The sequence below is a fragment of the Danio aesculapii genome, chromosome 10 (assembly GCF_903798145.1).
Source record: "Danio aesculapii chromosome 10, fDanAes4.1, whole genome shotgun sequence".
NCBI lineage: Eukaryota > Metazoa > Chordata > Actinopteri > Cypriniformes > Danionidae > Danio > Danio aesculapii.
In genome coordinates this window covers 17,725,755-17,749,737 of record NC_079444.1, presented here as the reverse complement: position 1 = coordinate 17,749,737, position 23,983 = coordinate 17,725,755, and the positions used below count along the sequence as shown (strand labels likewise).

Below are 23,983 nucleotides of genomic sequence, written 5' to 3'. Positions count from 1 at the left end.
TGGGCCATATCCGATCTGTGCCACATGGGAGAAAAAAAAATCGGAATTGAGTCACTTGAACAGTGCAGTGTAAATGCGGCCTAAGTCGCTTGGGAAAGGTTAGAACAATGCTATGGCTCTGCGGAAGCAAGAGAATCTGCACTCCTAAATAAAATCAGCTGCTTTCCTAAACTCTCTAACAGAGAACCCCAACGTCTCAGAGAGCTAGCAGATTTGCTGTTAGTATGCTGTTAGCTATTGAGTCTGCAAAATCAGATGGATGCCTACCTGGCTTGTCTTACCTGGACACTGCACGTGGAATCGCTCCTATTGTTGAAAAGTTGCCATTTTCCCTCCAAGAGAAATGGATGCAACAAGGATCTTGATATAAGCAACAACACAATGTCAGTTTTTCACCCTTTTAAGTTTTTTCTACCTTCATTAGAGATGAAGCGCATATGAGAAATGACCCCAGTTTTACAATCTATGCACAAAACGCATTAACTACAGAGCAGAAGATGACCCCCAGAGCCAAAATGTCACATGTTATGGTGCACAAGACAGAAGTAGACCATCCAACTTCTACAGCAAAGTCTATGTTGATAGAAGATGTCAGCAAACTCTGTCCAATTCTGTCCAAGGATTTAGGGAAAGACCATTAGATGAACGCAAAACTTTCCTCAAAAAAAAAACTTGATCTGTACACCAAGCAAAGAACTGCACAGCAACAATTCAGTGCTCAGAGTGTGACAGTGAAAAACACGTAGCAGCCCTTCATCCTGGCCCAGCACCCTGGACTAAAAGAGAATCCTTTTCCCCTTCCTTACTGCATGGCGGGGAGGATGATAAAAACCATTGCCACATCCAGCTGCACAAAGGTCTGTGGGAATAGTTTCGGAGGAAGATCATGCTCCAAGATCTGCTTAGTTAATATATATTGCAAAGATAATCCTGATGTAAATTTGAAAGCTTATACTATTCTAGATGACCAGAGTAACAAGTCTTTAGCAAGGTCTGATTTCTTTGACAAATTCAATATCACAGAAAAACCATCTCCTTAGACAATGAAAACAAAAGCAGGTACATCAGAAATCTTAGGCCGCAACGCAAGAGGATTGGGCAGTACAATTTACATGTATGAGCGCAATAGCTATACATACTGAAGCTAAAGGCATGAGATCAGACTGTGCCACAAACTTTGTTGATTCATGCAAAGAACTGAAAATAAGTACAGACACAAACGACAAAGAAATACAGGATTTCTTAAGTCATAATGGATGCATATGGAGCTTTAACCCACCACACATGGGAGGCAGGTGGGAACGCATGATAGGTATCACCAGGCGCATCCTAGATTCTATGTTGCTCAAAGCCAGTCAAGCAAAACTCACTCATGAGGTTCTTATTACATTCATGGCAGAAGTTTCTACTATTGTAAATGCTCGTCCATTAATACCCGTATCTACAGATCCAAACAACCCTCTCATTCAAACCCCAGCAACATTTCTCACACGAAAGACAAAAGTGCACTTACACCTCCTAATGGAATCCTTAAGGAAAATGATCTCTATATTGGCCAATGGAGACAAGTTCAAAGTTTAGCCAACACCTTTTGGCATCAATGGAGAAATGAGTATCTAAGCCCTCTACAAAAATGTAGAAGGTGGCAAAAAGAGGAACGTAACCTTCAGCAAGGAGACGTAGTTCTACTCAAGGATAATCAAGCCAAGAGAAGTAATTGGCCCATGGGCATTGTCCATAAGAACTTCCCTGGATATGATGGAAGAGTCAGGAAGGTTGAGGTGAAGAGAATAAAAGATGGAATATCAAAGGTCTACCTACGGCCCATCTCTGACAATCCTTCTGTTGCCGTCAGAAATTCAACTAAGTGGACAATAGTAATGACATCTTTTAGATGTCAGGCGGGGAGTGTGCTGGATCATCTACTAATTATTAGTATTTAGAATCCATAAATAAATGCCTAGTCATTTAGCTTCTTTTAAATTGTTGTTGCCATAGAAACATTCTGTCAGTTAGAATCAGTTAATTGTCACATTTCAAAAAGAACACCTTACAAGAAGTCACTTACAATCCACTTATCCTGTGATCATCTGTAGAAGCATTGTCTGTAAGTTTATTATCTCTTTGTATTTATATTCTATCTCAGATATTACTGTTATGTACATAGATAACTATAGCTCACTTTATGTACATCTTTTTACATAGTTTCACTCTGTTTCCACATACTCAAAGTGGCATGGAATAAAGCAGCATTCTCCCACAATCTCACGTGCTGGAGAGAGTTTATCTGTCTGTCTAACTTTGGGAAGAAAGACACCAGAGTGAGGGCAGAACAAAAACTATATAAAATATGTAACAACTCAGTTCATCCGCTTTGTTGTGGGCAAGTGAATGACGCTCATAATACTAGTAAACAAAAATACAATACAATGTACAATCTAGCTAAATCGATACTCTAGGCAATAAAATATACTGTATATATATATATATATATATATATATATATATATATATATATATATATATATATATATATATATATATAAATAATTAATTTACTTATTAACTCATTAATTGTACACAATAAACAGTGAAAGGCTGGGATTAGCTGCTTTACAATGTTTAAACAGCAGAGGGGGTCAGAGCCTTCACAAAACATTTAATTATCTTTTAACAGCCAGTGATTTTCACAGCTGAACAGTGTTAATGTAATTGGTAATTTCATCGAATGGCAGAAGGTCTATAAAATACACTTACCTCCAATAGTTTGGATGCTTGCATTTGTGGGTCGTTTATGGGGATTTGTAACCATAAGCAGTCAGTGTTAGGTTTTGTTGTTTAGTTTAATTAGCCATGGATCAAGGGTGGAAAAGGTATTTATCCAGTTGCACTGTTTGTGTTTTGTTCTGCAAATATTGAGTTCTTGAAAATGATAAATGTAATGATGCTATCTCTTTCTACTTGTAGGTTACCCTTGTTAGTAGTCTTCCTGCTATTTTGGAAGAATGCTCCTGGTTATGCATGTAAGTAGTTAATGATTGTATGTTTTCTCGTCTATCACAAGTGCACTAATCTTTTAGGAGCTTTTAGTTTGTGGATTTTCAAGACATTTGAAGACACGAAGTGATATTTCACAAACTAAAATGTTAACTTTAACTTTTTTTTTTTTTTTTTCCTCTTCAAGATTCAACTTATCGAAATGCTGGCCAATGGTGGGGTCAGCCATCTGACAATGCTTTCTTGCCTCTTGCAGTCCAGTCTTCTGTGCCAGAAGCCCCTGTGACTGGGGTTTTGCTTGAAGAAGTGGTCTCTAGTTTGCCAAAAAACACACCCAAGTTTAATCTACTTCAGGTTGTTAAAGGTGATGTTTCCAGCAGTTTTGACTCAATGCCCCAAGCTCTACCTCCAAATACCCCCTCTTCAGCTTCTCTGCCTGTGGATCAATCTGGTATTGGTGGTTTAGTGTCACTTCAGGGTTTATCTGGATCCACCACAAGTGGTTCTGGACCAATTGTTTTTGCACAAGGAGTAAGTGGCAGCTTCCCTTCCAAGACTGGAGTTTCTAGCCAGTCCACTAATGACCAGAGCTCCCCGAGTCTGTCTAGTTCAGTTTCTCAAGGTGCCACCTATGGCGTAATTACCCAGGCTCAAGGTACAAGCCAGTTTGTTCCAGGGTCTTCATCCCCATATGCAACCATATCATCGCCCAAATATGTTACTAGTCGGTTGATGACTGGACCAAGCACAAAGCAGTTTACCTCCGTCTATGGCACCCCGACGGGATCCTCTGCTCCTTTCATTTTGCAAGAACTACTGCAGGGTCAAGATTCAACAAGCCAGGTTGTTTCGGTACCTTCAACCCCATATGTAGCTGTATCATTGCCCCAAAGTGTTACTAGTCAGCTGACCCCTGTGCCAAGTTCAAAGCAGGTCACCTCTTTTTATACCACCCAGACAGGATCCTCTACCCCTTTCACTCTGCAAGGACTGCTCCAGGGTCAAGATTCAACAAGCCATGTGGTTTCAGTACCTTCAACCCCATACGTATCTGTATCTTTGCCCCAAGTTGTTACTAGTCAATTGACCCCTGTGCCAAGTTCAAAGCAGGTCACCTCTTTTTATACCACCCAGACAGGATCATCTGCCCCTTTCACTCTGCAAGGACTACTCCAGGGTCAAGATTCAACAAGCCAGGTTGTTTCAGTACCTTCAACCCCATACGTATCTGTATCATTGCCCCAAGTTGTTACTAGTCAGTTGACCCCTGTGCCAAGTTCAAAGAAGGTCACCTCTGTTTACACCACCCAGACAGGATCCTCTGCCCCTTTCACTTTGCAAGAACTACTGCAGGGTCAAGATTCAACAAGCCAGGTTGTTTCGGGATCTTCAACCCCATTCGTATCTGTAACATTGCCCCAAGTTGTTACTAGTCAGTTGACCCCTGTGCCAAGTTCAAAGCAGGTCACCTCTGTTTATACCACCCAGACAGGATCCTCTGCCCCTTTCACTTTGCAAGAACTACTGCAGGGTCAAGATTCAACAAGCCAGGTTGTTTCGGGATCTTCAACCCCATACGTATCTGTATCATTGCCCCAAGTTGTTACTAGTCAGTCAGCTGTGCCAAGTTCAAAGCAGGTTACCTCTGTCTATGGCACTCAGACTGGTTTTTCTGCTCCCTTCACTCTGCAAGGACTACTCCAAGGTCAAGATTCAACAAGCCAGGTTGTTTCAGTACCTTCAACCCCATACGTATCTGTATCCCTGCCCCAAGTTGTTACTAGTCAGTCAGCTGTGCCGAGTTCAAAGAAGATTACTGCGGTCTATGACTCTCAGACAGGTTCCTCTGCTCCTTACACTTTGCAAGGAAGCACCACATATGGTGGACTAATCCAGGCTCAAAATGCCAAAGATTCGTCTTCTATGGGATCTTCATCCTCTGTCCTCCAGACCTCAACTGGTGACCTTTCTCATCCTTCCAGCAGCTTTTCTACCCTAAGACGTTACTACTCTGTCAAGGGTTAGGAAACCGTTAAACTGCCATATGATGCAATGTTCCTAAACTGATTTCCAATAAAATTTTGAAGTAAAGTTTCCTAGGCATGAATGAATTTTATTTTTGGAGGGATGTTTTAGTTGTTGCCAGTATGTAGCAAACTGACTATTCAAAGAAATCCACTAAATTGTATGTAGTTTAGCAAGTGACTCTTGATTTGGACCTAAAGGTTTAATGGTAAACAAGTGTGACAGTTGTCACTACAGCATTATAATTTTTTTCTCTTCTCCCTCTCACCCGTCCTTTAACCTCAGTCTTGGATTTGGGGAAAATATTTAGGTTTCTGTGACTTATTTCACCCTTTTGTGTAATTTAATGCGAGTTAACTACTTTTGATTCCAAAAACTGCTTGTGCCTTCAATTTACAGAAAGAGGATGCTTTTATTGCTGCAATTTTTCCACCATTCAAAATACAGTGTATAACTACATGTGCTGTAAATGACAAATACTGAATATTAGAGAACATAATTAAGGTTGTCCCATAGAGAATCACGTGTGTTCTGTTTCAAAAACCTGCTATTTTTAAAACTTAATCACTGAACTTATTTCCTGATTACTCATGACCTAATTCTCACTGAATTGTTAATCCATTTATGTTCTAGTAAATTTGAGACAGTTCCTTTAAAATAATATAAATGTTAAAAAAAAAAAAGTGTAAAGCTTTAGTCACGCTAGAAGGCAAGAAGGGGTATGATTAAACCAGTTAAAAAAAACAAATTAAACAAATATATTTTAAAAAAAAAACAAGTGATTGGTCCGTGTTTTAAATTAGAACCGTCCTGTTTTGATCTTCGATTGGACTTGCAATTTCGAAGGTCAAGTGTGACTAGCTTTAATTGGTTAACGCGATTCAGTTAGTGTACCATGATTGTCAATGTTGTTATATACGTTGCATTAGGCAATTTGTAATATGAATTTGTCATGAAAATTGTCACTGGTATCACATTTCTTCTGGATAACACTGCTAAAAATCATGGTGTTTCTCACTGGTGATTCATTTGTGATGCTGGTGTTGCTGATCTACAAACATGGAGAGCAGTCTGAATACAGACCCTGTGCAGATGCAATCTGAGCTGCATGCAATACTTTTTAATGGGCTCATCTAACCCTACCCCTCATATGATTTCACCAATTCCATTGAGTGCTTTGAGTCTGACATTGCATCGCTGACAGATGCAATTTCAGCTTGCATAATAAAGGCTGCATCCAGATACTATTGCAAACATGGCCAAAAATGCTGTATTACGTATGTGAGTTCAGTATTGTCACCTTGTTAGTAAACAGTAAGAAAGTGAATGTACTTGTATGTAGAACTTGCCAGATGTAAGATGTGTGTCTGCTGTTGCTGATGAAGTGTTAGCAAACACAAGCTATAACATACTCTGCCACCGTTGTGTTTGTTTGTGCCTGCCTTTAATCTACACCTCCCTAAACACATACCTGTGTTTCGTGCATGACATCATTTACATACTTGTTTTTTTAGTTGTTTACATGTGAGCAACAACAAAGCCATTTTAAAATCTTCTACTTACATTTGTAGGCAGTTTCGCTCATAAAAATGTTGTTGATGTCAGGTAAACAAAAAGGCAAAAAAAAAGCATTAAAAGTTTCCCATTTTTGGCTGAAAACAACACGTAAACGGCCCACCAAACGGCACTACTATCCCTTTGTTTGTTGTGAATATGCACCCTCTAGCAGTGAAAATGACATACTGTGCTGTTAAATAGAAGAATGAATGAATTCGGTTCAATTCTGTCCAGTATGTATATAAAACATCACTTGTTCAAGAAATTGTGAGGATTTTGCTTCTTTTTTCATTATTAACAAATATAATATTATGATTTGCAACAGAAGTGCCATATGACTTCAGGTTAAGCCAAGTATGTTTTGTGCCACAGGTGCATATGGGAACCAGACTGTGTTTGAGAAATTGGACTTTGGCTGGCAGCTCTAGTGAAACTTTCCCAATAAAATGAAGAAGAGGATATCTGAGCACGTGCTCCAGTAAATGTGGTCTAGCAACGCCCTTGGTGAGTCTCCTACTGCTGCTCTACTCCAGTCTGCAAAAGACAAAGACAGCACCAACAGAGGCCCACCTGCTGGCTGAGCTCCAACAATGCACAAGCTGTTCTCCAGAAATTCTCAAATAAATCTTTAATGATGCTCTTATGAGTCTCCCTTTTTTGCCTTTTGTAGTTCCATTATCTACAATCTATGCCCACCTCCACCCCTTCCTCTTGGAAGGACATCCATTTATCCACCCATCCAGGAAATACCTAACCTGACCGTAAGTTTCAAGTCATTGTTGAGGTGTGATTCCTATTTCTCTATATGCCCCAGCCTAATCTGCAAAAGACAAAAACAAGACTAATGGTCCGTTTCCACTAAGTGTTACAGTATGGTTGGGTATGTTTTATGGCCATTTCCACTGTCAAAAGGTACCAAAAAGCAAACCACTTTTGGGTACCCTTTAGGAAGGGTACCTAGCATGGCAAAAGAGTACCAAAAGGTGGAGCTAGACGCGCAGCTGAGCGCTATTGGTTTCCAGAGAAGAGTTACTAGCTCGTGCACAAGCCAGGAAAATGAAAACAAAGGAAGTGCCATTTTTAAATACACAGCCGATACAATACATCGCAATACTATATACATATTATAACGAGCCATGGTTGAGCCAAGCTCAAACAAACCTTGTTGTCATCTTGATGAACAGCCACAAAGTCAAGAAGAACAAAATCTGCCGTGTCCTGTTGTTGTGATACGAGGCCGTCTAAAAACGTGAGCGGTTTAACTTTCTCCAGAGAGCTAACATGTGCTCGCTGCGTGTCTATATTTGAGATAACGAACTTCTTGAGCTGATGATAATAACGTGCGCATGATTATTGAAGTGCTTCTGACATCCTTTCAGAAATAGACAAACACCTGAGTGATGTGCAAAAAAACAAAGGAGCAAATGATTCTAACATTGGTACTCTTTTGGCAGTGGAAACGCAAGCCTGATAAAGGTGGCCCGTACCGATCTATACCGTACTGTACTGCTCGGTGGAAACGAGCTATAACAGAGCTCTACTCTGTTAGACAAAACATCTGTCTAACTATCTATGGCCACCACCACCCCCGTCCTCCTGGAAGGACATCTGCCATCGATAGGTAATACCTGACCATCAATTTCTTATCATTGCTGAGGTGTGATTCCCTAGTTTTTCCACTCCACTCAGTAAAAGACAAAGACAAAATCAAAAGCACTCTACCTGCTTGATCAGTACTATCCATCTGAAGGAGATACTCGACCATCACAAACTATAGGCCCAAACTTGGTCCTGGAGGGCCAGTGTCCTGTAGAGTTTAGTTCCAACTCCAGTTAGACTCGCCTTAACCAGCTAATCCAGGTATATTAGAAACTTCCAGACAGGTGTTGAAGTAATTTGGAGCTAAACTATGCAGAACATCAGCCCTCGAGGACGTGTTTGGGCATCCCTTACTCACTCTGTAAAAATTAAACTCCAAACATTAGTCTTACTTGCTTGACAATTCACTTTGCATCTCAGTCAGCCGTGAATCTGTCATCTACACTTCTAGATGTTTCTCAGTCTCTGAAATCAAGAACACTCAGTGGTGTTGGTGAACTACAAAGTTGTTTTTCATTGCTTCTTTGAGTATTTGGTTATTATGTAAGTGTTGCTAAATAGTGACCACTGGTGTAAAGAGTACTGAGAAATCATACTTAATTAAAAGTACCATTACTTGCTTAAAAATGTAGAGCAAGTAGAGTAAAAGTATCTGTTGTAAATATTACTGAAAGTAGGAGTAAAAAGTAGACCTTTCAAAAGTACTCAAGAGTAGTGAGTAGTAAGTATTATGCTGTAAAAAGCTTATTCATTTACATCTAATTTGTGGATGTGCATAAACGCAACATTGTGTAGTGCATTTAGTTATTGCCCAGCAGGCACACAACTCCATTCATTCATTAATTTTCTTTTCGGCTTAGTCCCTTTTTTTAATTAGGGGTCGCCACAGCGGAATGAACCACTAACTTATCCAGCATATGCTTTACGCAGCTGCCCTTCCAGCTGCACCCCATCCCTGGGAAACACCCATACACACTCATTCACACACATACACTATGGACAATTTTAGCTTATCCACACTGTACAAAACGCCATAAGATGTTAATATTAGGTTAGATTTAGGTCATGACATCAGGTGACCAAAATTCAATGTCTTGCCAGCATCTAAGGACAACGTTATTTTGATCACCAATAGGGACGTCAAATGATGTTGATGTTTGGTTGACTTTAGGTTGTGTTGGAAAGTAGGGGTGTCAAAATTAATTGTTTCTTCGGTGCACCACGATGCAGACGTGGACAATTCGGTATCGGTTCAGTAATGATCATAACCGGTTATTATGCACTGATGTCATTTATCTCATATGCACTCTGTCGCGAGGGAGGTGAGCGCGGGTATATACAACACTACAGGCGCCAACTACTTAAAAATTTCACTGTGTGTGTGTTTTCTGGAAAGTCTTTCACTGGCACTTACAGCAGAAGCCCCTATTTCTCTGCGATTGAAGGAATATAAGTACTTCATTTCTCTCTCTCTCTCTCTCTCTCTCTCTCTCTCTCTCTCTCTCTCTCTCTCCCTCTCTCTCTCTCTCACTGTGGCTCATTTCACCTGCTGGCGTGACTTTTCCTCCCCTCTCTTTTCCTCTTTTTCCTGTATGCATTCCTGCAGCTGTACCTGTGCATTGTTGCGGGACCCGACCAGATTTCATGCGACGCGGGAATAAATTTCCGAATAAAGCGCGGAACCGGTCGGTAACTGGGCGGTCTCACAATATCGCTCCCGAGCTAGCAAACAAGCAAGCGCGTGGCGTGTGAGTGCGCGTGTGTGTGTGTTTGTTTGGTGCTGTCTATGTTTGTATGTGTGTGAATGAGAGACAGTATGGTGCTGTGTGTCTATGTGCGTTGGTGCGACCGGACTGTTGGGACAAAACACCTGAATACATACCGACAATATGAGGACACACCGTAACTATTGGGACAGTGCTAATGTCCCGATAAGTCAAGCAGCGTACAAGTGTTCAAAATGGTGTGACATACCACCTCCCGCCTTTTCTCGTTATGTCCTAATAGTTACGGTGAGCCCGTTTTTCTGTGTGTATCTGTGTATGCTCATTGTGTATAATCTCCCACTATCGTCCCTTCGCTGCTACTGCTCTTTCATACACATTTCTGCTCGTCACAGTCGCGTTTCATTGGTCTAGCAAGCGGGCCTCCTCGTCAGCGATTGGCTGAGTTTTATCGCGTTTCATTGGTCGATCAGCGGAATCCTCGTCAGCGATTGGCTGGATTTCATGTCCATCAATATCAGCCCGCTTCATGTTTCCAATTGGCTGCCGAAGACACGCGAGGTAGACTTTTAATTCCAACGGAGTGAACTATCAGCAACTACAAAAGAGAACCATTTGTGCATCTTTAAGGTATGAACTGCTTATTTACTGTATACTTTTGTGCCGTGTGTTAAGTTAACTTTAAACATTGTGTGCATGACGAGTTAGTCAGGGTCATATCACTTAAGGTGCGACATCATTAGCAGATTAAATGGTGTCCGTGACCCAGTTTGTTTATATTACAGTTATATGACACGTATATTCATTTCTTAGTGATTGTACTAACTTTACAGTCTGACAACTCAGTCCACTACAGTCTTTGAGTTCATATTTAATGAAACACATTACTGGTAAGTTGGACATTTTTGGCTTCATTTTAAACATTTTAAACAGACATGGATGATGCTAAATACAGGTGTAAACGAGGTCTAAACTTGAGCTTGTCCACTGTAGACTATTTATTATTAGTAGTAGTAATAATAAGTAGTAGTAGTAGTATTAATATTATTATTAACAACATACAAATTTTTATGGTATAATAAACAATAACAAGGTGGTCAGGATGTCAATAGAAACACTTAAAGGAAGGGAAGTAAACTGTGTCATACATTTGACAAAAGATTAAAAAGCAAGGTTAGCTTAACATCACAAACTATTCAATATTAGGTTATTACTTTGTGTTTCAGTCAGGAATGTTTTAATTATGCAATATTTTTCCCACAGCATCGATGCTTCAAAAAAAGGATGGATAAATGGGATGCCTGAATGATGATCACAGAAATCCTAAATGAAGGCAGTAGTTCTTAAAGAAGCCCACACCTGTGTCTGTTTACTACAAAGGATAACTTTCCAGATAAAGAAATTACCCACTTCTATGGTGATTCTTCTTGGCCATGGCATTCAAGGGTAAGTGTGTGCTCTCTTTAAGACACGTTTGTTGTAGGACTGGGCGATATGGGCAAAAAATGATATCCCGGTATTTTTAGAAGGAACGACGGTATAAGATATGTATCTGGTATTTTCCCATAAATGGTTACTTGAGAGTTAAAGCCTTTATTAAAACTTTATTAAACAGTTTTTGAGCAAAATATAATTCAAGCACATGGGTTTCCCTCTCTGTTTACAAAAAAAAAAACAGCTGCACAAAAAATAACAGCTGCACAAAATCTTTTTTTCTTTTTTTTCCTGCTTAAAACTGTTGCACAACATTTCAAGTAAAAAAAAAATCTTTGATAAATAAATACAGTACAGGGTTTTTTCCTGCTTAACACTATACTCAGCACTACTGTGCTGTTGTGCAAATAACAAAGTAAACAGAACCATACACACACTTAAATAGTAACACAACAAAAAAATATTGTAGGATAGAAAAAAAACACAATAAATGTAAATATGAAACGCACACTATTTTGTCACAATTACAGTGTTGTTATAAGTAATCCTGTATACAACAGTTGTGTGATTTTACAAACAACAATTAAATCAGCTGTATATGTTTTATTAGCTACGCATTTACATGTATGTATTGTACACAATTATTAAACAGTGCACATATCGAAGATATCTACAGACAAGTCTTCCACTCCAAGTAAAAAAGTCCTACACTTTTTCTTTTGTTTTGACTAAACTTATTTTACTAAATATTAAATAAGGAGACTAGAGCAAATAGACTATAGATACGAGAAGTAATGAAACAGTTTCAGAGTACTGTGATGAAATGCTGGTTAAGCATATAAATGTAAACAGTCATTATAACAGAGCAGAACACATAGCTAAATGTATTATTATGTAAATGTAAAGAAGAGACCGTCGTGCAATAAATAATGAACTTATAATCAGTGAATATGAGCTGGTTTTATTTTCGAAATGTGGTATAAATTCCTCCCATTTTTACGTTTTTAATTTATTTGAACACATCAGTCAATTTGACAAGGCTTCTATGTTCGTTCTTGCTGTCAATTGCGAAAGGAATGATCAATAAAAGGTTTCTGATAAACCGCTGTGACAGCTGCAGGCGCTGTGTGACGTGCGCGTACGCGAAGTGAGTCAGATTTCGATACAACACCGACACTGCATGTTCCTCCATGTTGTGTCAGTGATGGGTCATTCTTGAATGTTTTGTTCATTTTGAACAAATCTATTGTATGACTCATGGAGTGAATCATTTATTTGCGCATGTGCTCATTTGTGCAAGTGAAGCTCGTGTGCTGCCTTGAAGTGGTCTGTTTCGCGCAGAATGCGCATGTGTGGCTTCAAACCATATCGATATAAACGATGTTGGATAATCCCGCATCGAGTTGGGGAATCATATCAATATATCCCCAGAGCTCAATATACCGCCCAGCCCTAGTTTGTTGTATTGTGTTGTGTATTTCATTTATTAGTTTACTTTTTGATGTTTCAAATTACTCTAAAGAAATAAATTCATTGTTTGTGCATGTTTTTAAATTTCAGTATTAATCCACACAGTGGCAAAAGTTGAACTATTCTGAAAATTGACTGCAGCATATGTGTATGAAAAGCTGATTGTGGTCATAGCAATGACAGAGTTCAGAAACTAATTTAAATTGGTAAAGGAAGAAGCACACATTGAGTTTTCAACGTGGTTTTGGACACAATATTTGAATACCCCATACAGATTTAACCTGAGAGATACAGTACAAGCACTGATCTATAATAGATACGTGATTACAAGCCGTGCCGGATGATTACAAGTTACAACACACAATTAAATACATATTTTGTAATCTACACAAAATAAGGCAACCATTTTAATCACATCTACAGGTTGTGATCATAGACTGTAAAATATATGGACGGAGCATCCGTGACGTCAACCATAGGTTTCTGAACACTGCAAAAGAAGCTACAAGTAGGCGCGGCCAAGCGTCGCCATTTTGTTCGCGCGTCATCGCACCCACGGCGGGATACCAAACAAGGGCAAAGAGGCGGAGAGTGAGCGGAGCTACAGACACCTGCTGGCACTTTGCTTAGACCTGGCAGACAGACTTTACTTTGGGAGAAACACTTAATACTTCATTACCTGCGACTTGTTTGTGTTCTGACCACATGTGCTTGGCTGTACACTATATCAATAAAGTGATTAGACTTTTAAAAACACTGTAGTAATACATTGAGCCACTAAACATTGTTCTTATGATGTTTTTCTACAGGAGGAAAACGCGAAATACTTCCAAACACTTTAAATATAGTCTGTGTTAGTAAATGCAAGACTATTGATGAACTCCAGCATAACACTGTATGATAACGCTTCAGATGACTGTTCTAGAGCCTACAGCTAATCAATCTGTCACATTCTGGAGTGCTTTACGGGTCTAAAGAAAAATATTAATGATAAATGATCTTAAAAAAAACAAATACATTTATAGAGATGGTATACAAGTATATAACTTTACTCACATGGGAAACGAGGCCACATGAATGGTTTGTGAGCACAATTAAGTGCACACAGCATCCCATATCATCTGATAATTGTAAGAAATAAGTCCAAAAGGCAACTGACTGTGTAAAGCCACATAAAACAACACAAAAATACGATGAATATGCCGAGATCAGTGGCTAATCTGCCGGATTCAGCTGAGGTGAAGTGACGGCGACCAGCGAGACCTAGCTGTCACTCAAGTGGCCATGCCCTTAATTATGCAAACTTAATAAAACCTAATACAAAGGAAATGGATGAATTATAAAAAAAATTCACCCCCCTCACAGTTGTCATGAACGGTAATATTAGCTATATGAACCAAAATGGTTCTTTATACCAGGCTGTAAACACCTTTTTTTCTGCTGTAAAGTTGGCCATTCTAACAGTGGGCTCAATTACAACTTGCTCTATTATGGAGCCAGGACTAGCGGAATTTTGATGAATTGCAGTTTCAGTTACTTACGTATTGGCTTCCCGAGGGAGAGCGGGAGGTTGCCGCTTGGTTGTGATTTGAAGGAAGAAGAAATTGGTCCATATGAATGGTGAATCATTTATTATAATCACTCATTTATAATGTCACTCGTGTAGCCAATAGGATTATTGCAAAAACTAAGCTCTGTGCTCTACCATAGTTCATTAAACTTGCACCTTTTGTCCATTGAGATCATCTTTAATATAAAATGGTCTTCATCATAATATAACTTTCCTGAATTTTAAAGCCTAAATACAAGCACCACAACTAAAAGTCTGACACTAGGCTATAAACGGACTATACCATGATCGTCACCTCATCACCATCAACCTGTTCACTGTGAGATATTTCATGTCCGACAGCACCTGTAGTCTCGTTTAGCAACTTTTTAGCAACCAGCTTTATAAAGACACCTAACAGCTTAAAAGAAAAATCACAAATGTGCTGTTACTGGAGTGTTTTATATCTTAGAATAAAACATGAATGTATCTTAATACAAGCAGTAAAAATGACAATCAGCATAAAATTAAACCAGCAAATCATTAAAAGCCATCCTAAACAAAAAACGTTTTTATCTAAATAGAGTCTACCTGGCGAATGTACAAAGGCAGGGAGTTCCATAACTTTGGTGCTGTACAGCTAAAAGCCCTGCCACCAAATGACTTCATCTTAAAGTTTGGGACAGATAACACTTCAGCAGAAGATGATCTCAGTGAGCGCAAAGGGGTGTACAAATGAAGAAGATCATTTCTTAAGCTTGCATTAAACACACCTTATTTTAGGGATTTTACAAATATGCCATTCCAAAAACATTAAAAAAAAAAACATTTACTTTAGAAAGTTGGAAGCAGAAGTGCTGAAACACAAACTCGCTTCTGGGTTTTTGTCTACAGAGACATCATAGTTCCACCACTCTATAGGGGTTGGTTTGGTTATGTATTGGCTTTGTAGGCTCATTTTATATCTGCATTCACTGCCTTTCCGACCCAATCTTGTGCCTTTCCTTTTTATGTTTACAGGAATTATGTGAAGAGTCATCAATGGCAATGATCGAATGTGGTTCTTAACACTTTCACATCAGGTAAGGAGAAAGTAAGAGAATTAAATTTTCCTTTTTTATAAAAGCCAGGTTTCCATCTGAAGCTGCAAATGTAACTTATGTGGAAAATTGAAATATATTCTAAAATTTGTGAATAATAATAATTTGCATCAAACTAGTTAAAGACAATAAAATAGTCACTTTGCAAAACTTTTTGCCTCAATCTTGGGTTTCTCTTTTTCCCTTTTTCAGGAATTGCATGAATAGTCATTGGTGACTGAGATCGAATGCAGTGCGAAACCTTATCAGGGAAAGGGACAGTAAGTGAATTTAATTTCCTTCTTGACGCTGACCATGTTAGAATAGGAGGTAGGGATGTTCCAATACCCTTTTTCCCTTCCCGATACTGATTCTCATACCTGAGCTCAGGGAATCAACCAAATGCAAGTACTAAACCGATACCTGAGTGGGTATCTGTAGAAACAGTTGTGTATAATTTTAGCCTTGTTTAAATTGACAGATTAAATTTATGGTGTGCTTCAGACTTATCCATTAATAAAATATTACAAATGCATACAGCAAACTAGAGTAAAGTTTTACAAAATAACTGTATAAAAACTGTGCAAAAAAGATATAAAAAATGAATATGAATACTATAGAAAAATAACATCTTTGTATCTTAAAATTCAGAAACTTTTTTAAAAATAAAAAGGCACTTCACCTTTTACATTTTTTAAAAAGTGCAACAGTACCTTATAGTCAGTCTAAATATACCCTAATGGTTTCACACATCTCAGTATTTTAAAGTGCAACCCTTTAGTAAAATATGCATAGAACATTATAAAGTCTTCACACACAGTGTTTCCAACAGCATAGAAAAAAATAATAAACTAAATAAAAAGGCCCTGCCCTAAATATTTTCTTTTCAGTTAAATTACAAATTGAGATTACAAAACGAAAACACTGACTGAATCCTTTTTAAGAACCAGCATGCTGTTTATTTCCAATCATGTTTCTTTTTGGTTTTTGTGTCATTCAATTAAAAATAGCAGGCTACCTCAAATCGTTTGCTCTACAGAAGATAGGCATTTAATTAATGCTCCTCTCTAATTCTTATATCACAACGTCTGTCAACATTTTTAATAGAAGTCTTTATTTTAAAGATTATGTCTTGAGCATCTGATTTTACCTCCAGTGCTTGTGTGATTTTTAGTTGCACTGTCCTCAGTAGCACAGAAATATCAGTATAGCAATATAGCCTTTGCTGAAAGGCTGGTTATATCTTACCAGCAATGAGGTATAATAATGTTATTAGAGATTTTAAAGGAAATTTATTAAGAAGGAAATATAGCCTAAACTTCACAACAACAGATTCTATCGTTGTCATAACGTATAGAATGCCCTTAAACAGTGTAGCCCATAGTCTAGTTGATGGCAAAGAATTAAGTTTTTTTTTTTTTTATTAAGATTGTTTCATATGTCAAATGAAGCTCTGTTCTTTACAGAAGCTTTAAACAGATGTGCGCTGTGGCCGTGGTGATGAGAGACAATAAGGCACATCTTGACTTATATTTAAAGTATAGGCTAGGCTACTATAGCAAATAATAATTTTGTTGTTTTAACATGTAGCCAAGGATTGCATTACTTTGCATACATTTTAATAGTTTATAAAGCTATAAAATGAAAGTCTCAGTTTGGTGTGGAGTTATCATAAGCATAAATCAGCATTTGTTTGATTTGTAGATTAGGCTAGGCAGGCTATTTTAGAAATCGATCTTTTATAAAGACTATTAATAACTGTAATTCTCCAAATGAAAAAAAAGTTGAGTTATTTGTTGATTGTATTTATGATGGTGCCGTGTGGAGCGCACTCAGAGCAAGTGAAAACCCCAATGCTTCGACTTGTTTTCAGAGCAGAGCAATTTTCAGAAAGTGTTTTGCATTATGAGCTTCTTTCTCCACTTGTGCAAATACACAAAGGGGTTTATAATGCAGATCCAGGACAGAAGCAACAACCAATAGCGTTGGTTTGGCATCAACTTGTCTGTGTTAAACTGTGACAAGTCTTTTCACTCTTCATTATGCTTCTTTTATCAAAATACATCTGTAGGCACTTGTGGTTGCACATATTATAATGTCCCTGAGTTAACAAATAGCCCTATGTGTTGCAAAATAAAATAATAATACATTTTAATTGTTTAACTGATACCATAAATTGGTTAAAAATGCATCCTTTCAGTTAATGGTTAAACGATTAATATGAACATCTCTAGTTTCCTTTCTCACCCCCATATTTGAACACATTTGTTAAATAGAGTGATGGGACTATAATGTCACCTTTGTAGGCAAACCATGCAGTCGGCATCACACTGGTTCCCTTGACAAAAAGCCAATAGGCAAATGTAACTTATGTAGAAATTTAAAACGATGCATTAAAATGTTTCAAACAATCACTGTTTCACTCAAATGAGTCAAAGATAATAAAAATCGTCACTTTGCAGATCTTCTTGCCCCAATCTTGTTTCTCTTTCTCACTTTTACAGGAATTGCATGAAGAATCATTGGTGACTGAGATTGAATGCAGTGCGAAAACGTCCATGTCAGGGAAAGAGACAGTAAGTGAATTTAATTTCCTTCTTGATGCAAACCATGTTAGAACCTCAAATCAGAAAAGATTGGCACAGTATGGAAAATGTTAATAAAAAAAGAAAGTACTGATTACTAAATTTACTTTAATTTGTATTGCATTGCAGATAATCCAACAGACATTATTTAATGTGTTAATAAACTTGTATTCCAATTTTGCTTCTTGCAACATATTTCAAAAAAAGTTGACAGGAGTTTAGGGCTGTCATCAGGTAAAATGGTTAAATAATGATGTGATGTGAAACGGGTGATGTCAACAGGTGAGAGAGGACACAGGTACTGGACATTTTTAAGTGTTGTAAAAAAGAATTACACAATTTTTTATTAGCAATTTCCATACTGTCCCAACTGTTTCTGATTTGTGGTTGTAGAAGGAGGGTTGATTTATCATATTAGGCTGTTTTACCTGGGCTGTTTTCTCAAAAATGTTGTTGTGATGACTCTCTTTGAGTAAAATATACACCGCTCTATTAATTAATAATAATAACTAGTGTATTGGGGGATGGGCATGACATGGACATGAAATGTAAGTACAGTCTGGCCTTGTAAGAACCCCCATATTTTAACACATTTGATGAATAGAGTTTGGTCAGTTATGTGTTGGCTTTTTAGGCTCAATTTATACTTGCCAATTGCTTTCTTGTACAAAAACTCAGATAACAAATGAAATGAAATTGTAGATGTTGTCCAAGAATTTTTCATTCATTTGCTTTTCCCTAACACCTGAAATTGGCCAGGTATTATTAGTTCATTAGTTAAGTGTAGTACTTACTTGACTTTTTGACCCAATCTTGTGATATATATATATATATATATATATTTTTTTTTTCCTTTTCACATTTACAGGAATTATGTGAAGAGTCATCAATGGCAATGATTGAATGTGGTTCGAAACACTTCCACATCAGATAAGGAGAAAGTAAGAGAATTTAATTTACTTCTTGATATGAGCAGAGTTTCTATCCAAAACTGCAAATATATCTTATTGCGAACAAAATAATTTCCTCTTTGACAATGTTCGATGTAGAAGGGTCTCAAAAATAATCTCAAAAATAACTCTCATTGAGTAAAATAGACCTCTTTCTGTTAGGGATGTCAATTTCCACAAAATCCTGTGATCCATGATCATTTAAATTATTAATTAATCATTAATCACCACTCCATAAACATAATAGATAAAGTTTTGAATGTTTTGAAATATTAAACAAATCACCCTAGCCTTTTCCATTTGGAGACTTACAGTAATTAATAGCTTAGTCCGTATAAAGTCCATTTATAAAATACATAATTAATGAATGTGTTAATGAAGAATAAAACCAATATGCAATATGCTCTTTGCATAATGATCACTGCGAAATAAGCTAAGTGCTCATTTTATATATAAACTATAAATATATAAAAAAAAAAGAAATGAAGTAATGGAACATTATATGTAAAAAAAAAATCTAAATTTATATACAGTAGTAGGCTAGGCTAAAAAAAGGTGCCTTAAAGCTTCTGTGAAGAACAGACTATATATGATAGGTGACACAATCTCAATAAACACTTGGTGCTTGATGTCAGATAGGCTACATTTATTTAAGGGCATTCGATACGACATTGATAGGATCTGTTGATGTCAAACTTAGGTTTCCTTTATAATATTAAGATATTTCCTCTGTGATACTACTATTATCCCTCATCACCGGTAAAAAAACTAGCCTTTATATTTCATGTATTTTAAATGTAGATTTTCCTGCCAGATTGATGCAGGCAAATAAAATTGTGGCCTTTATTTAATTAAATCTTTATTTAATTAAATCTTACTTTCACCTGAACTCGCCACGAGTAAGATGGAGAAAATAAAAACACATCAGCATAGATAAAAATTCAGATGCTTAAGACATAATCTGTAAAAGAATGACTTCTTTTAAGCTTTGTTAGTTTTAAAGTTTGTAGCAAATATAAGACAGCGGTTTGGGATAAACCAATTACAGCGGAGCATTAATTAAATCCTTATTTTTCAGAGAGTGAAACAAATCATCCACTGCACAGTTGTGCAACAGGCACGAACATAAATGTACACTTCATATATATTTTTTTTGGAAAATAATGTCGTTTTTGGTGGTCAATTATCTACAAAATAAAGAATGAATAACATTTGTGGTGAAGTGTTTCAAAAGAAGTACTGCTATTCAGACCCAAAACACAAACTTTTTGTTAAATAAATAAAATATAAAATTTAAAGTGAAACATTCACAGTTTCAGGGAAGCCTATATTAAACAGCTTTCACTGTTAATGAAAAATCATCCATTGCGCTGGCCAGTTTCAATAATTTAACTATAATAATTTAACATTTAATTAAGTAATTTGAAAGAGCAGGACAGGCTTTACAAGCTATTCAGAGCACTGGACGTGTTCACAGATTACCTAGGAAGAACAAACTCGGTCTGAAGGATGAGAGAACTCAGAAACTCATTGTGAGAATTCCAATTCGTGCCAGTCTGTCAGATGAAATTGCTTAAAACACCTTAATATTTTAGAGAAACTAGTTAAAGTTTGCATAACCAATAATTTATCTTATCCACCCGTGACCCACTCATAATTAAACATCATTTAGCCTACTTTTTGATTTCCTGACCTGCAAATTAACGGCAGCACCCGCAGATATAACCGAGATCCACTTAAAACAGGGTTTTATGCGTCCCCCACATAACATAAACTGCACACACTTGATTATTTAATGTGTAAAGTTGTGGACGCTTGTCTCGCAGCACAAATCATAACTTATCCTTTAATGTCCATGCCTAATCTGTCATCGATAAGGTCTGTTGATTAAACTGATTACTGACAATAAATCGATCATTGAGTAACTGTTAGCATCCCTACTCTCTATTAATTTATAATAATAACTAGTGTATTGGGGGATGGGCATGACATGGTCATGGAATGTAAGGACAGTTTGGCCTTTTGAGGACCCCTATAGTTTAACACATTTGATAAGTACAGTTTGGTCTGTTATGTGTTCACTTTATTGTGTATTGGGGGATGGGCGTGACATGGACATGAATTGTGAGGACAATTTGTCCTTGTGAGGACCCCCATATTTTACACAGTTGATGAATAGAGTTTGGTTGGTTATGTGTTGGCTCATTTTACATCTGGCACTAAGATTTTTGTCATTCATGTACAAAGTGTTTTAGTATTAATTTGACATTTTAGCGTCAATAAGGTTTATCTGATGTGTGCACTTTTTAGCCTGGACATGCTTTCAATTCAATAATAACTGCAGTGACTTTTTACAAATTGATGCTTTCATATAAAAGTTGTGGTATGTCTAGCATGTGAATTGGATTTTAATAAAAACTCTCCCTCTGTACAGTGTCAGCATGAAGTACACAGTGCTGTTTTTTCCAGTTTGGATTTGTGCGATGATTGATTGTAGCGGTTCCATGTCAAGTAGAAAGTGGCCGACTTCAACTTGCAAATGTAAGTATCTATGTCACAAATAATCAGCGTAGAAATGTATGTGTCATCATTTTTTTAGTCTGTGTTCTTCAGTACAATAAGGATTTCTCCTATAATTTCTAGGTTTTTTTTTAATAGTGTTTTTTTTTTCTTCCATCAATTCACTATTTGAAAGCCATATCCATTTTTTCACATTTGTTGTTTTAAGTAAATAAAAGATTATATTAACGAATAAATTAATGTAAAATTGATCCTAACAGTACTAGGATTAGAGAGCATAATTTAATTTCAAGGTAAATTAAATTCAGTATTATAACATGCATTCATTTTATTATGCAAGGCAAAAAACAACACATTTAGTGTTGTTGTATATTGTGCTATGTAAAATAAAATATTTCACTGCACAGCAAACACTATAGATTAGATAAAACATATAAGAAATAAAATCTTGAAATATATCAGTCTGTGTGGAATGAATGTATACATTATACAAGTTCCACTGCTTGAATGGAATTAATGAAATAAATCAACTTTTTGAAGATATTCTAATTATATGACCAGCACCTGTAATTAGCTGAAGAAATACACCAGTTAGGCAGCACTAGGGAACTGTGCTCTTATTGAGTAGGATACAGAAAGCCTGCACTCTGACTGTAAAATAAGTCTTTATAGTTTTTTTTTACAATGTCAGTAAAAATATGTATTTCTGTAAATTTGTGTTTATTTGTTGCAGACACCAACTCAAGGACAGTTATTATAAAAACATGGAGCAGACTGAAGTGAATGCAGTCATAAAACATTTTAAAGGGACACCTCACCACAAAAGCACAGTGTGATCAATGCAAGAAAGCAGAAGACCATGTTCTTAAAGAAAGAAGAAAAATTAAGTGACTTTGTGAGGAACAGAGGTTTGCAGATAAATAAAAGAAATGTTGGAGTGCATTTCAACAAAGAAAAGCAAAAACTGCTTTTAAACGGTTAGTTCATCCAAAAAATTAAATTAGCCCATGGTTTATTCACCCTTATGCAATCCTAGCTGTATATGACATTCTTCGTTCAGACGAACACATTAAGAGTTATTTTAAATTTTCTCTGGGCACTTAAATACTATTATGGGTGTGAAGTGTGGGCCTTGTTGGAACTGTTCCAATACATGTCATGTCTTTTGAAGCGGATCGATAGGTTTGTAACAAATATTTATTTTTTATGAATTATGAACTTCAGTTGCTACTTGCGTGTTGGCGACAGAGTCACATGAACCTAAACAAATCAAAGAACAAATTAAAGATGTCCCAAACTCAGCCAACTTGACTTTTCGCAAACAAGTATACAGACATTAGCTGTGTTTCCATCCAAAAATGCGGATGAACTTGATTAACGCGTTAAAGACGTGCAAATAAAGCAGCGTTTCCATCCAACGAGTCAAAGCAAACAAAATCGTCACTTCCTGATTAACTGGCGCCAAATATCAACAGTAAAAACTGAATTTGCTGTGGTAAGAGAAGCTGCGTCAATCTTTTCTTCATCTAATAAATGACACGGAGCACGGACGCTCTTATTTCTTGAGGTCATTAATAATATAATAACACTAATACTTAAACGGTTAGGTGTTTTAGAATGACCAAAACAACAGTTCAGATGGTTTACAGTGTGCTGCTGATTTGTCCATTTACGCACATTTTCATCATCACATGATCTCCTATAACAAAATCACATGACCTTTTTTAATGCGCACACTGGAATTTGTGCGGTAAAAGTGTTTCCATCGTAGTTTATGTGCATCTTTTCTTATCGAATAAAAAGTTTATCCTACTCAGTTATGCGCATGCGTTTTTTATGCGCATTTTCAAAATTTATGCGCAATATGGCGTTTCCATCCACTGTTTATTATGCACATATGCAAAATGCACATAAAAATAGGTGCATGGAAACAAAGCTAATGACAGATTCAAAAATCCATTGATCTGCTTCAAAAGACACATTAACCTCCCGGATGCGTATGGGTTCGTTTCACGACAGATATTTGTGCTTTTTCAAGGTTTAAAAAGGGGTCACAATTCACTACCAATATAATGTTTGAAAGTGCCCAGAAAAATTCTAAATAACTCTTAATGTATTCATCTGAAAGAAGAATGTCATGTACACTGAGGATGGCATGAAGTTGAGTAAATCAATTTTAATTTTTGGTTGAACTAACCCTTTAAGGGGCAGAACCCTTAAAATGTTGTCATTGAGTTGTTTTTTTAAAAAGCCTTGGTGAATAAATGCATTTGAGACAGTGATTTGATGTTACTGATCTATATATCTATCTACCTATCTCTCTCTGTTTGTCTGTCTATTAGCTAGTCCAGTTAAACACTGATTGTCCTCACAATCCTGTGTTAGTAATGTGTGTGGGTGTGTATGAGTGAAGTCCAGTTAAACACCAGTTGTCCTCACAATCCAGTGTTAGTAATGTGTGTGGGTGTGTATGAGTAAAGTCCAGTTAAACACC

The 23,983-nt window shown here is 36.9% G+C and overlaps 1 protein-coding gene and 1 long non-coding RNA gene across 3 annotated transcripts; both read left to right on the top strand.

Annotated features, from left to right (window-relative positions):
- Nucleotides 1-2,853: 2,853 nt before the first annotated feature.
- Nucleotides 2,854-5,078, top strand: LOC130236742 (mucin-4-like). The gene is made up of 3 exons (XM_056467499.1): nucleotides 2,854-2,873; nucleotides 2,968-3,023; nucleotides 3,185-5,078. Exons 1-3 carry the CDS (start codon nucleotides 2,854-2,856, stop codon nucleotides 5,020-5,022), a joined length of 1,914 nt encoding a protein of 637 aa, XP_056323474.1. The 3' UTR covers nucleotides 5,023-5,078.
- Nucleotides 5,079-15,252: 10,174 nt separating this feature from the next.
- Nucleotides 15,253-22,549, top strand: LOC130236539 (uncharacterized). Of its 2 annotated transcripts, none has more exons than XR_008838473.1 (6): nucleotides 15,253-15,437; nucleotides 15,648-15,715; nucleotides 17,939-18,010; nucleotides 18,888-18,960; nucleotides 21,404-21,510; nucleotides 22,223-22,549. It is a non-coding gene; the product is annotated as an uncharacterized LOC130236539 (long non-coding RNA). The 2 variants fall into 2 exon arrangements; XR_008838472.1 differs by having other exon boundaries at nucleotides 15,253-15,448.
- Nucleotides 22,550-23,983: the final 1,434 nt, after the last annotated feature.

Excerpts from the sequence above, each read along its gene's own strand:
- LOC130236742 (XM_056467499.1), top strand. The coding sequence starts at position 2,854 with ATGGATCAAGGGTGGAAAAG. Across the intron at positions 2,874-2,967 it reads ATGGATCAAGGGTGGAAAAG|GTTACCCTTGTTAGTAGTCT; the intron begins GTATTTATCCAG and ends TTCTACTTGTAG. Across the intron at positions 3,024-3,184 it reads GAATGCTCCTGGTTATGCAT|ATTCAACTTATCGAAATGCT; the intron begins GTAAGTAGTTAA and ends TTCCTCTTCAAG.